This window comes from Canis lupus, chromosome X (genome assembly GCF_048164855.1).
Source record: "Canis lupus baileyi chromosome X, mCanLup2.hap1, whole genome shotgun sequence".
In the NCBI taxonomy this organism is placed as follows: Eukaryota; Metazoa; Chordata; class Mammalia; order Carnivora; family Canidae; genus Canis; species Canis lupus.
The window spans coordinates 38,435,165-38,453,031 of record NC_132876.1 but is presented as its reverse complement, the minus strand read 5'-3'; the positions used below and the strand labels follow the sequence as shown (position 1 = coordinate 38,453,031).

Below are 17,867 nucleotides of genomic sequence, written 5' to 3'. Positions count from 1 at the left end.
CAGTAATAACCTTACTCTTCCAACCAGAGGTACCAATCTGGGTCTGCTTGCTGACACTGCCTTCTAAGGGCAATGGCCTCATTCTAAGCTCTTGCTTACTGCCTAGGTTTACCTTTTATAGCCTATGACACCAGCCCCTCTTTGCCCCGTGCCTTTGGTGACAGTGGGTTAGATTAAGCATTGACATCTGACACAAAAGCAACCAAATTCATTGGTTTTCCAGTGATGGGTGACATCATAACCTGGCATGAAGAGATGAACTGGGCCAGATTCTTTCTTCTGGAAATTTTAATCAGGAAACAGAGATGCTGAGCTAGTTAGCAGATAGAACAGAAGTTAGGAGGAAAAAACACCAAGATGTAGAATCAAGTCTGTGTCAAGCTGAATCCAGGTTCAATACAAAGTTATGAATAGACATCAATTCTGAGGAAGCTGAGCGAACTGATTGCTGGAGGAAGAGGATCCAGTGGCATGAAGCAGACACATCATGGCAAAACAAAACAAAACAAAACAAAATAAAACAAAAAACTCCATATTTCCCCTGAAAGAGCTAGAGAAAATCCAGTCCTTCCCAATGTCTTTCCAGTTCCATTTTCCTTGTGTTAGAATAAACTCCCTTTCAGTGAGAGAGCTCAAGTGAGTCTCTGCTACTTGCAACAAATAGAGCCTAATAACAAGGACACTATACTCAGGTACCACACCAAAGGTTATGGGAAGTCATGTGCCACGAATATAAATGCAGAAACTAGCACATAACACAGAACCTCCACAGGTCAGGTGTTTGATCCATGATGAATGAATGGCATATTTATAGGTTCTAGAGCTCTAGGCTCAGCCAGACAGTGAAAGGCCAGGCTACTCTAGAGACTGTTGGACACCCCACCTTCACCTCTCTTTCCCCACCAAGGAAAACTCCATATACACTCTGAGAAGCTAATAAGCCCCATTTGCCTTAACATGAATCTTTCTAAGAAGATCACAAAGTACTCTAAGCTTGTCCACAACAAGGCAACTGGCTTTTCTCAATATTCAATGAGTCCAGAGAAAAAGATGAAGGCCTTAAGAAATAGCAAGAAAGGTTTAAGTAGGAAAACAGCAGTAACTTTCTGACAGTGAGAGTGGGTTTAGAAACTAAAAGAATGACCAATTAAGGCTAAAAATTCTCTTTAGTGGAATGCTTAAAATTAGAAGGCATTCTTAACTGTCTCAGAGTCTTGAAGGAAATGAAATCGGTCACTCAAAGACTTATCTAGGCTCTGAAATTTATCCAATGGCAATGGAACAACACTCCCATTTGTTTAGGTCTTCCTTTGTTTTGTTTGTTTGTATCACAGATAAACTGAAGTCCTACAAGATGAGAAGGTGAGCCAGAATATGGAGCCCAGAGTATGCACAATGGATTAAGGACAAAATTGGAAATGAAATCTAAGCCTTTTCCTGCTTCTAGTATATATCCTTTGAGGGAAGTTACTAAAAAGTGAGCTTTTCCCCACAAATCGGGAAGAAAAGAACATAAGTTCATAAAAGAGCAGCAGTTCTGCTTTCCACCCTCCATGTTCAGATCCCTGAGAATAAGCATGAACTCTGATTTCGCAAGCAGGTATTAATTAGTGCTGACCTAGTGTCTGTCTCAACATGGCAGGGGAACATTCTACTTTTCTCAGTCCCCTCTTGTTCCTCAGACCTGACCATGTTGAGGAGCAGGAATTACCTCCTCCGGGAAGCCTTCCTCACGATCCTGCCCCCAGGCTAAGTTACATATTCCTTCTCTCTGTTCCCATAGCACCCTGTGTTTACTCCTGTGATTAAAATATCCTGTGATATATATGCTTCACAACTGATTGTGGTCTGAGGGAACTCGCTAAAGTATGTGTACCTTCGGTACCTGGTACATAATAAGCGCCCAATAAATGCATCTGTTTCAGAGTATGCTCTGGGTACCTGACAGCTTCCTTTGCCCATGCTACCCAAGGGGGAAGTCTTCTGAAGGGATCTTCATAGCAGGGATGAGAGAACATCCTAGACACCTGCTACAGCTATAGAATCTTAGAGAGGGAAAGGCCTCTGGAAATTACCTACTCCTATCCGTCCCCATACGGATGTGGATATTGAGACTCAGAAAGAGAAAGCAACTTACCTGTGGCCACATAGCCAGTTACTGGCAACACTGTTTCTCACTAATCAGAGAGCTCATCAACCCTTAGAAGCTCTGCCGTTCTGGAGACAGGTGTCCAGAAATGATCACCTTTTGACAAAAATATCTCTAGCAAGCACTAGGAATCTTAAGGGCATTAGATCCATAGAGACAGCACAACACAGTGGCTTAAAAAATAATACTGTATTATATATTTGAAAGTTATTAAAAAGGTAAATTTTAAATGTTCTCACCACTCACACAAAATGTAAAGAGGTGAGGTGGTGGATGTGTTATCTAACCTTATTGTGGTAATCATTTCACAACATGGGGGCACCTGGGTGGCTTAGTGGTTGAGTGTCTGCCTTTGGCTCAGGTTGTGATCCCCAGGTCAGGGTCCTCGGATCGAGTTCTTCATCCGGCTCCCCTTAGGGAGCCTGCTTCTCCCTCTGCCTATGTCTCTGCCTCTGTCTCTGTATCTCTCATGAATAAATAAACAAAATCTTTTAAAACATTGCTTCACAATATGTATGTGTATCCAATCATCACGTTGTACATCTTAAACTTACACGGTGTTATATGTCAATTGTATTTTAATAAGATGAAAAAAAAGAATGAGCTCTGCAATCAGTCAAGATCTAAGTTCAAATTCCAACTCTGCCATCTAGAGTATGTGTGACTTTAAGCAAGTCACTTAATCTCTCTGTGCTTTGGTTATCTTGCTTTTAAGATGAGTATAATAGTACTCCATCCTATTGGGCTGTTTCAAGAAACAATACTTATAAAGTGCCTAATTTATAGAAAGTGCTCGACAAAAACATATTATTCTTAAACAGAAGCCTCTCCTTATGACTCCTCTCTCACTTTCCACTTATATTCTCCATGCTAATTTCTTCCTCACCTCTTTGTCCTCATTAAAAAAAACAAAAAACAAAAAACAAAAAACAAAAAAACACAGCTGAAAAGTCAAATGCTCAACAGGGCTGGATTAGAAAGCTGCCTGGTTGGAGTTGTTATCTTGTAATTTTTTGCAGGCACCAAGCCAGAGACTAGAGATCTTGGCCAGGCATGTGTTTTGCCCCAGTGCATGTGGCCCCATGCTCTACCCAACTGGCCCTCCTACTCCTCCCATCCCCTATTCTCCCTCCTGCCTTTTAGACAGATGAGTGCAGTAGGTTGTACACATGCTTCCTGGAGATGTTTGTAACTGACAGCTGATTCCATCATGTTTGCTCATAGCTAGAGAGAGTTGTGTCCTGGGACACATAGTTTAAAAATGAAGTCACAGGGCAATTTATCCTGTTATATTTGTTTCCAACAGTTCTCATCAATTTGGGATTTTGAAGATGAGCTTCAAATAGAAATGCTGAAATCATTTGCCAGTGCCAAGCCTTGCCACCTTCTGGAAGAGTGGGGCTTATTAAAAGTGTAGATTCTTGGGCCTCAGTCACAGATATTTGATTCAGTAACTGTAACCTAGGAATAGTCATTTCAAAAGCATCCTAGTGATGCTGATGTATCTGGTCCTGGTACCAATACTTAAGAAAGACACCACTAAAAATATGAAGAAGAGCAGCTCTGATGGCAGGGAAAACTAGTTTAAATCCCAGCCCTGACACATATGAGCTGTAGCCCTGGCTTCCACTTCTCTATGTGCTATTGCTAACTCCTGGTTTTATTACCCCTCCAACCACACATGTCCCTTGGTTCAGCTGGGTACTTTCTTATTCTCACCTGCCTCTAGAAAGGGGAAGAAAAAGCTCTTTAGAGCTTTTTTGGAGCTGCCATCTTGTTTCCCTTCCTCAATTGTTCTTTCCACAAGAATTCCATCTCAAAATGTACCAAATGTCCTCCACAAACAGGTTACTATGGTTTGAATTTACTTCTCTGACCAAGCAGAGGCCTGTAGTTCAACACTTTACTCAGTTGCAGCCCTTGTGACAGGCAACCTTGATGCCCATACATACTCTCAGACTTACCTTCTGGGACAGAACTTAGAACCCTCCTTGTAGCTACTTTCCAGATACACCCAAGCTTCCACTGATGCCAGAATTACTACTTCCTCATATCCTAACAGTTGCATAACCTCCTCCTAACTCCACATTTTCCATGAGGCATAGGCCAAATCTTTGTCTCTGGGAAGAGAAAGCCCCCTCCCGGGGTGTTACAAAACACCTTCTCTCCCCACGCCCAGCCATTCACAAGTACAAATACTGAGTGTGCAACCATTTTGTTACACTCTCCATTTCATCCCCAAATATCTGTCCAAATATGGATATTAGGTAGATTGAATTTACTACCTGAGCAGAAATCTAGTGTTAGTTTAATACTAGACTTAGTATTAAGCCTAGTAATTGTCGTTAATTTGTTAATTAATAATTAATGTTATTAATTTACTATATTATTGATTTGTTACTTTGTTATTAATTTGCTTAATTTATTGCTCTTATAGCAGCTTCAACTCAAACTCAGTAGAAAACTTATAAGTCCTCCCTCCAGCTATAATCTCAGCTTTCCCTTCCCAGGGAGCTCCTCACTCAACTATCCCATTCATTTGACCCCATATTCTCTCTCGTTATACAACAATTTACTTCTGTGAGAGAGATTTAAAGTAAATCAGGGGAGGCTTCACACAGAGACTGCATTTGACACAGACTTTGAGAAACAGGCAGATGTTTACAGACAGATATGGAAGAAGAGGGAATTCTAGAAAAAAGCAACAGTATTAGTGAAACTGAGCAGAGGTTCTCAAATTTTAGCATGTACTGGAATCATAATGGAGAATAATAAAAAACAAATCAAAGACAGTAGTTACCTTTGCTGTAGGAACAAGGGACTATGATCAGGATATGAAGGAGACTATAACTGTATCGGTAATATTCTATTTCTTAAGCTGAGTGGTGCATACATCTGAACTATTTTATACTGTATTGTAAAAAATAAATCTGTTGAGAGGCTGTGTAAAATACAGAGTGGAAGGCCTCAGTTCTGACTCAGTAGGCTTAGAATGGCACTAACAAGCACCCCAGGTAATTCTTTTACAAGCGGTTCACGGACCACTCTGAAAAACATTGTGATAGCATTTCATCTTCAAGGTGAAAAGGAAAAATCAGTAGTAGCAGTGCATAAAGCCCAGGGCTGAGAGTCAGGAACCCTGACCCATATTCTCTGCTCTGCCCCAATTTGCTACCTAAGTATTTGCTAGTTGGTTAACTTCTTTAAATACTATTTTCCCAAACAGAAAGCCACTTTTATCCTTGTTCAGCATGGAAGAATAAATTAAATTATGCCAGTGAAACTTTGAAGGATTTTCCAAGAAATGCATGGTTTCCAGAGAAGATAATGGTTTTTAGAAAAACAGCCCCCTTTTCTTGATTCAAGTTCTCAGTGATCTGTCTCCAATGGCAATTTTCATTGAGCTTGAAGCATGTGGCATTAGGACCTTACGTGGAAAGAAAAGAAAAAACAAACACTGGTGCCTGTCTGAGTATGTTGAATTATAGCTCCTTAATAATAAAGAATGTCCAGGGTGGTGGTTCTCACTTGAGTTGGGGAAAGGGAACACAGCATACACATCAGAGTCATTGGGGAGATTTTTCAAAACACCAGACTTCCACCTGTTGCTATGTATATCAGAATGGGAAAGAGGATGGGAGAGATGGGGAGTTCACATTTTTAAAGCACTCCAGGTGATCCTGATGCATTCCCTGCTCTAGAAAGATTCTTGGCCTCCCTCTAGTAATCCGATCCAAGATCTTACACTTTTTCCTGCCAAGTTCCTTATATTTACTTCTCAACTCTTTCTTCTTTGTTTAGCTCTCACTGAAGTAGAGAACAATTCACAAGCATCTTGCATATGTATACACAGGGGAATGTGAATAATGACCTTGTTCTCAGGGACTGGGGGCCAGCTGGTTGGAAATCTCTGGATCCCCAGGGTTGAAATAATCTCCTGGCCAGATGTTTCCTTCACCGGTTGGAGCAGGGCATGAAGGTCCCAGTGGAAGGCTCTCTGGACCCTAGGCTTGTCCAGCTGGATCAGCTGCAGGTGGAGCAAATGGGACCCAAGGGCCCCATCAGGTCACCTTGCTAAGTCTGACTCAGGCCAGCAGCTCTTTATTTCTTCCTGTCTCTCCCACTTCCCACCGTTCATCTTTGTGGGCAGCTGCCAAACTGGGGAACAAGAGTCAGGCGGGGGAGGGGGTAGTTCTTAATGTATACTCCATCTCTTCAGTGGTTTGGGGTCTGGCAGAGATAAACCAGACCTAAAACAAATTGGCTCCACCCCCTGATGTATTTCAGTTAATGCACTAGCTGCCGAGAAGCCGCCAGGCCCAGAGCAACAAAATCAATTCCCCTCAGCTGAATAATAAGCTTTAACTTAACCCCTACAGCTCTTTCTCTTGTGTCTTTCATCCACTGTGCTAAACATGCTGTTCAGGTTTGGCTTCCTGACACTGGCAAAGCATATCTCTAAGAGGTCAGATCCAAGGTCTCTGAAGACCCTTGGGTAATGGTCATTTGCCAACAGGCTCCTAGAAAATATGATACATCCAAGTAGTCTTCGCATCTGATGTAACCATGAGAGGCACAAGTTTCTAAAAAGGAGGTAGGAATGATCCTTATTTGGCTGGAGTTATGGATGGGAAGCTGTGGAAATTTAGCAACCTGTCCAATATCATTCACGTGTCCAGGGATAAATCTTGCCTTGGGTCTTGAAGACTCCTTCCATGACCACTGTCAAGTGGCAATTTATTATTGAACTTTACCTCATCTAAGAATAAATATTGTGACCATGGTTTTATGAGCAAGGGTCAATGGAGAATCATTCTATAATGGGGAATCATATGAGATGAAAATGGTACTGATGTTTCGACTTCCTCCATATGACACCTGCCACTCAGCCAATGTTCTTCCCCATTCAATCTATGAGTGTCTAAAGCTCCATGACCTACCCATATATCTCCTCAAGAATTTCTTTTGAGTTTTTCAACCTGGGAAGTGGGCTTAACTAAAATGTGTCATATGGATAACCACAAGGGTTTTGTAAAAGTCTCAGTCAAGCCTAAGTAAGCTGGGAACAGGAGCCACGCTTAATGGTTGGAGTCTGATGGAAGCTATTGCTATTGGCCTTCTGATTCCCACCAATTAGCCCCTCCTAACTCCCTGCTGGCAACTCTTAGAAATCCAGGTGAAGCTAAGTTGTCACTCTCAAATCAGAAGAGAAAAGGACTCAGGATGCTAACCCTCCTGAATGGAAGCCTGGAAAAAAAGGAAAGGTGTGACTGAACCCAGCTCTCACATGTCCAACTTATCCCAACATATGCTAGGCATTGCCTTAGCTGTGCATTCATCCTATTACAGTTACTGAACACCTCCTCTGTGCCAGGCACTTAACTGGGCCCTGAGACTATAAATATGAGTTGCAAAGTCCACCCCTTTCTTCTGTCAGCTAAGTGTCATTTCCTAAAATGATGTGTCCATAAAAGTGCTGAGCTATCTATAGCATGCCCAAGAACGCAGGTGAAAAGTGAGCCCATTAAAGGTTCATTTGTGATATTCATTTGTAATAGAGCCCCCAAAGGGAGACAAAGTCATTGGCTTAGATCAGCCTTAGTTAACTGGTTCTGTATTACGGTTTTCAAGGGGGAATATAGAAACTAATCTAATGATGTTCCAATTTGGCCAGGAAAACATTAATAGCTAAAGAGTGGAAAAATGCAGATATAAGGGAGATTAGAATGTTCATTCATATTTAAAACTTGTACAGTAAGTCTGAGAAAAGAGGAAACCAGGAAATACCACCTTAACGGTCTAACCAAAAGAATCTGGTGCTTTTTTATAAGTGGGTCAGCAAGCTATGATATCTTAGTTCTGGGTTTCTCAGCCTTGGCACCATTGGTATTTTGTGCTGGTTACTTATTTGTCATTGGAAGTGGGAAGCTGTCTTGTTCTTGTTCCTTTTTTTTTTTTTTTTTTTTTTTTTTAAATTTTTTTTTTTTTTTTTTTTTTTTTTTTAATTCATGATAGTCATAGAGAGAGGAGAGAGAGGCAGAGACACAGGCAGAGGGAGAAGCGGGCTCCATGCCAGGAGCCCGACGTGGGACTCGATCCCGGGACTCCGGAATCGTGCCCTGGGCCAAAGGCAGGCGCTAAACCGCTGAGCCACCCAGGGATCCCCTTGTTCTTGTTCCTTTACCTTTATCCACTGGATGCCAATTGCACACTTCCCAAGTTGTGATAACCAAAAATGACTCAAAGAGATTACCAAATGTCTGGGGTGGGGCAGGAATCAGCCCCTGCTGAGAACCACTGTCTTTGTTGACCACTATCACCTGACTCTATGGCCACCCGAATACAGTCATTAGAGAGAAGAAAGAAAATTGGGATCTGCACTATCTTGCCAATGAACAAATTCAAGGATGGAAGGGAGAGGAAAACAAGAGAGGTCATTGTCATTTGCCCATGGCCACAGGGCAACTTAGGGCAAGAGCCAGAAGTGGCTCCAGGTTTCCTGGCTCCTGCACTGTGCCATTAATGAAGATGACAATGATAATGAATTGAGTAATGATTCTAAAACTTCATGGGCAACAACCACACATCAGCAACAGGTTCTACCAGCACTTCTTCCCAGTGCCTCATCCAGGTATAAAATAAAATTCACATATTCACATGCAGATTTGCCTGTCTGTCTAAACTTTTTCTTCTCATGAAGTTCAAATTAAGCTGCCGTTGTTGCCTTCCTGCAGTCTGCCATTTTTGCATTTGGCCCTTTCCTAGCCCAACTATGCACCACCAACATCTCAGGTCTTCGCATGGAATTTAGATGGAGACTGAATGAGGGAAAAATAAAGAGGGTGTGTCAGGGCCCTAAGAAATTGGGATAGGACACCTGGGTAGCTCAGCAGTTGAGCATCTGCCTTCGGCTCAGGTCTTGATCCCAGGGTCCTGGGATCGAGTTCTGCCTCAGGCTCCCTGCAAGAAGCCTGCTTCTCCCTCTGCCTATGTCTCTGCCTTTCTCTGTGTGTCTCTCGTGAATAAATTTTAAAAAATTAAAATCTTAAAAAAAAAAGAAATTGGGATAGACTGTCAATGGCTACCATACAGGTCTGGCCTTAGGTACAGGTCAAGTAAGCAGTCACCTACAGTTTGTTTGGTACCTAGCATTTCACTAGTAAAGCTGTATTTCTTTGGTAAGGACTATACATCAAACTTGTTAGTAATTAGCACTTGTGTATATATGTTTATCAGATCACTGTCCTCTGAGATAACTGCTAGTGATTGAGGCACTTAGTGATCAAGTGTATTTAGAGTATACCTTGCTGCCTCTGGAAAGCAGACCTGGATAGTATCCTTAAATGGGCACTGTTAAGGCAGCAGGTGATGAAAACAGAGGGCTAAAACAACAGAAAGCAACCCTGCTGCTAGCCAATTTTGTTGCAAATAAAGCGTTGATGTAGATGGCACTTTGGGGCATCCTAGGCTGGGTGTTTCAAAGGAGTGCCCATTCATAGCCTTTGGGTTGGGTAAAGGGGAGGGGCTGAGAGTGGATTTCTCCATAAGGCACTTCCCACCCCCACCCTCACCACCAAGCCCCACGACCTACCCAATCCCAGCAACACAGTCTTACCTCCCACGAACTGTGCTGCTCCCATGCAACGTCCCATCATTCTGGAGATGAGCTCCTCCATGCAGCAGCCCAGGACAGCAGCCAGTGCCACGAGGAGCAGCAGAGCACAGCCGGCACCTGTCACCACCGTGCACATCTGCCAGGCCAGGCTTGGGATGGCACTGAAGCTGGCATAGCGCCCACACTCTTCCACCATGATCAGACTGTGCCCCTCTCCCCGCACAGGGTAGTTGCACCTCCGGAATGTGCTGAATGACACTGGCTTCCCCAGCTGGGATCCAAAGAGCCAATAAGGCAGGAAGTAACTGGTAGAACTGGCCACAGCAGTAACAAGGGACAGGAAGGCCCAGAGGGTTCCCACCAGTGTCAGGCTGCTCCTCATGGTCTCAGGTTTCTCTGCAGGGATGGGGAGATGAGTTGGGTCATGGCACCAAATGCAAAAAGTTAGCATGTAGGCTCCATTGGCCTATTTTTCATCTGGCTGGCCAGTCCTAGGGCTCATTTATGTACCACTTGGCTCTTCCCTTTGGATAAGATTATTCTCTCGAGGCCCAGTTAGGTCCTTCTGGGATTCTGTTTTCCAGCATTTTTCCCATCTTCCCTTCCTCCCACCTGATTCAGAGTTCTAGGGTCTCTAGGCTACAACAAATAGAAGAACCATAGAACTGAATTAGTGACTTCTCTGCCAACTCAAATGCAGTCTAATCAGACAGCTTTCAACTCTTGACATCTAGCATGAAACAAGTGGCAAGGGGGAAGCTGGAAGGAAACCAAAGCCTCCCAGAGAATCCTCAGCTGCTAGTGGAATGGTCTTGCTGGTCCGGGCTCAGCTGCCCGGAAGGAGTTGATATCTCAAGAGGGTCAGGAATCAAGTTGTATTCAGAGAGTGAAGGAAGAAGGAAGACAACTCACAGGGCTGCCCCTCCTACAAGGGAGAAGAGGGAAGGAGAGCTCACGATGGAGTTATAGGATATGCCCATCTGACCTATGTAGGATGTCCAGTAGTGTATCAGTATGAGCTGTTCACAGGGATGAAATGTGTAAAATTAAACAAGGGGTGCCTGTCTCATACCTCATGCTTATCATGGAGTAAGCATTGTTCAGTCACTTTTTCCCAAAAACAATATGGGGAGGCAAGTTTCCAACCAGTGAGGGTTGTTTAACTCTAGATGAGCTACTAAGAAAACCTGCCTCTTCCTTTGCTCAGCATAGTCTGAAAAGCTTCTCCTCTCTCTGAAATGGATCGCGTACCCCTGCCTGGCAGCAGGAACATACATATATAGCTGTAAGGACCTCTCAGGGTGCTTTCTGGAACAAGTAATCTCAGATTCAAGACACTCAGAGTCTTTTCAGATCTAATCTCCTCAGTCCAGCTCACAAATGGCTTTCACAGACCCCTCAGTCGAAAACCAACCATTTCCCTCCCAACTCCATTAATCTGCCATTGCTTTCTGGCCTCAATTAGGGCAGAGACCACACTGCAGCTTGATGACAGCACTGTGAATGTCTCCAGCAGGCAGATGGTGGGGTATATTTCAGAAACTTTGCCAGGATTCATCACCCTTGCTTAAAGCTACAGGTGATGGGAGAGGAGCTCAGCTGTGGGAGACCCAAGGTAAGGGGATTGAAGTTATTGGCCACCATACCACAAATTTGGGACCTTGTCAGGAGCAAGCAGCAGTTGTAGTCGGGGTCTTGGGGACCATGCCCATCTATGAGCCCTTTCATGAACACCACTAAACAGTGTCTGGCACAGACTAGACATTCCAATTCATGTTTGTCTAATGAAACCCATTTCATAGAAGCAGCCAATTTCCAGGCTGGTATAGACCTTAATGAATCACCTAATTCAACCTTTTTGTTTTGCATATGGGGGAGTGTGGCCCAGTAAGGGGGGAAATCATTTCCCTCAAGCCATAGAAGAAGTTAGCAAACAGCAATACTGGAATAAGAAACCCGATCTGCAGATTCCTGGGCCAGCACTTTTCTACCACAGAGTACTAACAGCCCTCCCCCCATCACTCTGCAGATGGGAATCCGAAGAGGAAGTGATTTCCCCAAGAGTAAAGGGTTAGTGAGGTACACTGGCCAGAACAGAGCCCAGTTATTTGATTCTTAGCATAATGCTCTGTTGTCAGTCCACCACAATTCCCCTCCTGAAACATATGTATTGTGTGCTATGTGTTTTGTGCAGGAAGGGAGAAGAGATCATAAATTGCAGGTGCTTACTTTGGAATGTTAGGGCTTGGGAAGAAAGTGCCCTGAGCTGGGCCCCTGGGAATGAGGCTTTGTGCCTGAGGAGGGGGGGTGCGGAGTGAGAAGATGTGATGAGGGATTGAAAGCCAATGGGAGGAGAAGTGGAACTAGTTTTAAGTAACTGCTGTTAGAAAACAGGTACCTTGGCCACAATGAGGTAATGCCTCTGCTTCTTATATTAGAGTCTGTAAGATTATGAAAAGTGCAAGCAGCCCTTCTGTTATGGTCTCACTTCCTGGTGAAGAAGCCCAGGCAGGAGGATGAGAGGAAACCAGCTGACAAACACTTAGGGCTGCATCATCGTATTCCTTTCCAAAGCCAGTATTTCATGAACTCTGCCCAACAACCTTCTCTGTTGGGTAAGAAAGGTGTCACCCCCAATTTACAAATGAGCACAGTGAGGATCAGAAATCTAAGTGACTTGTCCAGGGTTGCACAGTAATTTCATGGCACAGCCATGACTTCCCATTTCCCATTCACCCACCACCTTCCCCCATGTTCTCCTTTATCACCCCAATGGTATTACAATTAAAAGCCTCCCTGGTTTCCCAGCCAGGATTTCAAAAAATGTTTAATAATGAGGAAAGAACTAGAGGGGCATACTGGAAAGGTCGGAGGAAGGCCACTTTCTCTAAGCAGTGTGTAAACCAGCGAAACAAGAGCATTAGCTGTTTCAAGCTCAGCAACTGTGGTCAGAACCAACCCCATATGTTGCCCATAGTTATCATCACCTTGAGATCAAAAGTCCTGGTATGACAACTAGTAGAAGGGCAGAGAATTTAAGGTAGAGAAGGAAACTGTGTCACGGAATGGTACCAAACTATACAAAAATAAGAGATGGGGTTCTGACATAGTACCATTATCTCAGAGTACCTAGGTAGCTCAGTTGCTTAAGAGTCAGACTCGATTTTTGGCTCAGGTCATGATCTTGAGGTTGTGAGTTGGGAGCCCCACATCCAGCTCTGTACTCAATGCACAGTCTGCTGGAGATTCTCTCTGTCTCTCTCCCTCTGTCCCTCCCTTGCTCATGGTGTGTGTGTGAGTGTGTTCTTTCTCTCTCTCTCTCTCTCTTAAATAATCTCAAATAAATAAATAAAAACTTTATTTTGAAAGAGAGAGAGCACAAGCACGAGGGATGGTGAGGGGCGGAGGAAGAGAGAGAGACTCTCAAGCAGGCTCCATGCTGACTGTGGAGCCACATGCAGGGCTTGATCTGATGATCCCGAGATCATGACTTGAGCTGAAACCAAGAAGCAGATGTTTAACTGACTGAGCCACCCAGGTGCCCCAATACACAAAATATTTTATTTATTTTTTTAAATCCATAAAAAATATTATCATCATCTGTGACACATCAGGCTGTTTAAAAAAACAATACTACCAACCACTGCCACCATAATTTTACTTGTAAAATGGAATTTTGAAGCCAAGATATAAGGCAAAACCATAAAATCCAGTTTAAGTTACATATGCTTAGCTTTAGCGAAACTCATCGGCTTTAAGAATATAAATACTTTTAATTTGGGATGCCTGGGTGGCTCAGTGGTTTAAAGCCTGCCTTTGGCCCAGGGCATGATCCTGGAGTCCCAGGATCTAGTCCCACATCAGGCTCCCTGGATGGAGCCTACTGCTCCCTCTGCCTATGTCTCTGCCTGCCTCTCTTTCTCTCTCTCTCTCTCTCTCTCTCTCTCTCATGAATAAATAAATAAAACCTTTTAAATAAACTTTTAACTTTAGGAAAAACTCGTTGTCCTTATTTCACTGAGGACTAGGATGACCAATCATGCTAGTTCTCCTGGGACTGAGGGGTTTCCTGGAATGTGGGACTTACAGTGACAAAACTAGGAAAATTAGTCACCCTATTTAGGACTAGAGGTGTGGTGCACCAGCACTGTCTGTGGAAGGCAAGCTGAGAATCTCTAATGTTCCCTCTCCAAGACTCAAACAATATTAAGTTAAAAGTGACCATGGCATTAAACAATGGAGAGACGAAGCCTATGTGTTTTGAATGTAAACTTTATTGGAGTCATAGATGTGACCTCATGAAGTCAAGAAAGAGAGCTCAGAAATCCAATTCTCAATGTTTTCAGAGCATATAATAAGCCTCAATGCTGCTTCTCCTGTAGCTGGACAGGGAGGCATTGGGCCATGTGGAGTCTGCAGGCACACTACTACATGTTCTCCCAGACGTGGAAGTGCATTCAAACAAATGCCTTTAGTTCCTGTATGGCCTGCAGTGGATGTCCCTTCATGACAGTCCTCCAAGTTCATTCCCAGGAACTAGCCAAGTCTCTTTGCACTCACATAAATAAAAATCATACACAGTGCTATACTTCAGTCTATCTTTATTCTTCCTGTATATGTCATACATGCAATGGCTCTGTTTCCCTGTCCTGGAATTCTAGCCATATAGCCACACTAGATTTCAGAAACCAAGAACTCACCCTGGTGCTTCTGCTAATTGGTCCAGTAATCAGGCATTGACAGGATTACTGACCCTCTCTCTTTAGGTGTCACATGGTCCCTCATCCCTTAGTTCCTCCATCACCTAAAAGGGTCACATACCTGTTTCTGAGACTAGTTGTATAAGATGCAGTGAGTGTGGCCCAGAAGTTGTAACAACCAGAGTGGAAGTGCAAAGTGTGTCCTGCATTTACTGTCCTTACTGAAGGCTAGTGTTCACTAACCTTTAGAGATATGGTCGTCAGTGTAATGCAGACTCATGAGTAGGAATCACTTCAATCTTTTGAAGCAGGAAACCCACCTAAGCTGTACAGGTAAAATGGCTATCTACATCGCTTTTATTTATTTATTTATTTATTTATTTGTTTGTTTGTTTGTTTATTTATTTATTTATTTATTTATTTATTTATTTATTTGAAGAACTCTAGAGAAGAGGACTTTCCGATTTTTCTCAGTAGCTTAACAACTCTCATTGTCAATAAATCATTCATTACATATCATTTGGAATCTTTTCTGCTGTAACTGAAGGCCAATTCCTTTGGTCACATCCTCAGAGGAGAATAGCTTGGCTGGTCTTCCAGATGAGAGCCCTTAATCAACTCAGAATGCTGGGATCTTACCTTTAGCTCTTTCCCTCCCAAAATGAGCACTCTACTCTCTCTGTGGTGTCTCATTGCCATGTTTTTAATCATTTGTTATCACCTTTTCACACTCATGTATAGGTACTCATACATAGGCACTTAATATCAGTGAAACTGGAAAAACTGCTCTTATTTTTTCTGAGTGGAGGAAAAGGAATCAAATCCTTCTTTTATCTCATTTTCTCCCCAGCCCCCATACACAAAAATTCAAATACTTTTGTTTCCACTCGAGCTTTGTCATACAACTTCTGAGTTAAGGAAAGCACTACTTTACCGAAGGTAACAGGGACCAGGCAAAGCAACTAGTGAGTTAATGACCAGAATACTAGTTGGTTAGAAATGTCATGTCTGACTTCTAGCTGCTAAGGAAATTGTGGCTGCAAGACTACTGGTTTCAGACTGGTCTGTGAGGAGCAGCTTTGTTGGCACTGGTGTTGGCAAAGGAATATGAACAGGCCTTTCTCCTCATGCCCCCCCCAGATGGTGTGCATTGCCTACCTGCCAACCCTGTTACAATTGCATCATACTCAGTGTTGAGACTTTTGTAGGAAATGAGCAAGATACACAGGCATATGTTTCCAGTGGTAAATAGAGCCACATTCCAGAGAAATGTCTTTACCCAATGTGATCCTTTGCATCAATTTGGGTATATAAGCAGCCTGAACCTGAACATTCTAGATCTTTCTGCTTCAGACACAGGCTCAAAAAGAATCTACTACCCCTTCTTAAGTATTTCTTTCCTCATTTAATGCCACCTGAGTCCTTCAGGAGTTATTCCTCCTCTATTTATCTCTGCAATGGTTGTTACTCCAAGTTCTCCTATGCCTGAAATCATCTCATGATGTAGCTACTCCAAGGGCTTTATTTCCCATTTGTATCTTGGTGACTCAAAGAAGATCTCACTGTTTTAAAATTCATTGATGTGTAATCAGGATACAAAAAATTGCACACATTTAGTGCACACATCTTAATGAGTTTTGATGTATGCTTATATTTGTACCACCATCACCACAATCAAGGTACTAAAACATTCATAACCTTCAAAAAGTTCCTTGTATTGGTTTGGTGTATGTATGTGTGCATGTGTTAAGATACAATGTGAGATCTATCCTGTTAATTAATTTTAAAGTGCACAACACTGTACTGTTAACTTTAGGCATAAAGTTATACGGAAGGTTTCTAGAATTTACTCATCTAGCATGACTAAAACTTTATATTCATTGAGCAACAAGTCCCCATTTCCCCCTCCCCACCAATCTACTCTCTGCTTAATATTTCACTTTTCACCTAAGCCTTGTCTTTCAAATTCCTCAGCTGTCATACTTGCTGATCCTCTTTCTGTGCTTTCACTCTTCTTCCCTCCTCTTTTATTCTTGAATAGAAAGATTAGCAAAACTAGCTGTGTTGGCTTTGTTTATTTATTTATTTGCATCTGAGATGTTGACAGTCAGGTAAGGCAGTTGAAGGCAGGAAGTTAGGGAGTAAGTGGAGTCAGAAGATCAACTGAGTCACTGACAACCTGGAAGGCCATTTATAAATAATCAAGTTGGCCATGCAGACAGAGAGAGCCCTTACAAAGAAGCTCTATGTCAGGTCCTGGGCTACTCTCTTTCTCCAGAATTTGTGGTTGGAAAAGTGGAAATTGGAATGATTTCCCTAAATTTCATATGAACTTCTCCCTTCCCTGCAAAAAAAAAAAAAAAAATGGTGCTCACGGAGTTCCCCATTTGTCTTCTGCCTTGGAAACTGAGGTGCCAATTAGATCTCTTCATCCCAGTTCTTATTCTGACTGGATAGATGCCACCACTTTCAGTTAGCAGTTGGTCAGTTAGGAGTCCCCTCCACTAGTTAGAAATCACTCCTACCAGCTTGCTATGGCAAGACACAGTTAAGCTCTATCAACAGTGAGCTAACTGGTACTGCATCTCCCCACACCCTTGGGTTCATGGTCCAGCCCTACTAGTGTTGCCCAGTAGACCCTCTACCTGTAACCTCAACTGGGAATAGCATGCCACCACAGCTGACCACCTCTATTTAGTGAACCTGGCCAGTATACGAAGAAGGTAAGCCGAATGCATCTCCAACCACTTTGGCAGACATGAGAGGCAGTGTGGTGTATTGAAAGCATTTCTCAAAATGGTGGACCCAACCCTTCTGCATTAGAATCACCCTCAGTGCTTTAAAATGCAGATGAAGACAGTCCTTCTCAGAGTCACTGAATTACAATTTATGAGATTTGCATTTTTAAAAGATTCTCCATTGATTCTGATGAGAACTAATGATTGAGAAAAATCATTTTAGTGGAAAAGGGTCCAGATTTTGGAATCAGATCTGAGATAGGGTCCAGAGGTCTTCCCCTTATATGAACTTAAGAGGATCACTGAAAATCTCTCAGTTTCAGTTTTTATCTTTAAAATGGAGATGATTAAGCATAATTAAAGTGATAAAAATCTGGTGTACACCTAACACCAGTATAAGTGCCCATTATTCTTCCCTCTACTGGAAAAGATACCATTCCCCCGTAAGTAATAGAGAAGACTTGAAGTCTCCCAAGAAGTAGAACACCCCTCCCCTCTCCTCTCCTTTTCCTCCAGCCATTCTTCCAGTGACTTCTTAGCCCTCGGCTTCTTTCTGTATTTAGTTTCCCACCACAAAATGCAACCACTCAGCCCAGTGTTCTTTTTGAGAATGGATTTACAGTCAAACTATTTCAGGTTTTTCTCTAAATCATCATGCTTGGCAC

The 17,867-nt window shown here is 42.8% G+C and overlaps 1 protein-coding gene across 3 annotated transcripts in view; it reads right to left on the bottom strand.

The window, feature by feature from the left end:
• LHFPL1 (LHFPL tetraspan subfamily member 1) overlaps positions 1-17,867 on the bottom strand; it is a 54,369-nt gene that overhangs the window by 35,802 nt on the left and 700 nt on the right. For 2 of the 3 annotated variants that reach the window (XM_072817752.1, XM_072817755.1), the window contains exon 1: positions 9,765-10,364. In XM_072817752.1, the coding sequence (XP_072673853.1) occupies positions 9,765-10,215 (451 nt within the window). In that variant the 5' untranslated portion in view covers positions 10,216-10,364. Of the gene's footprint in view, positions 1-9,764; positions 10,365-17,867 lie in introns of those variants that run through there. The other variant, XM_072817754.1, reaches the window with a different exon arrangement.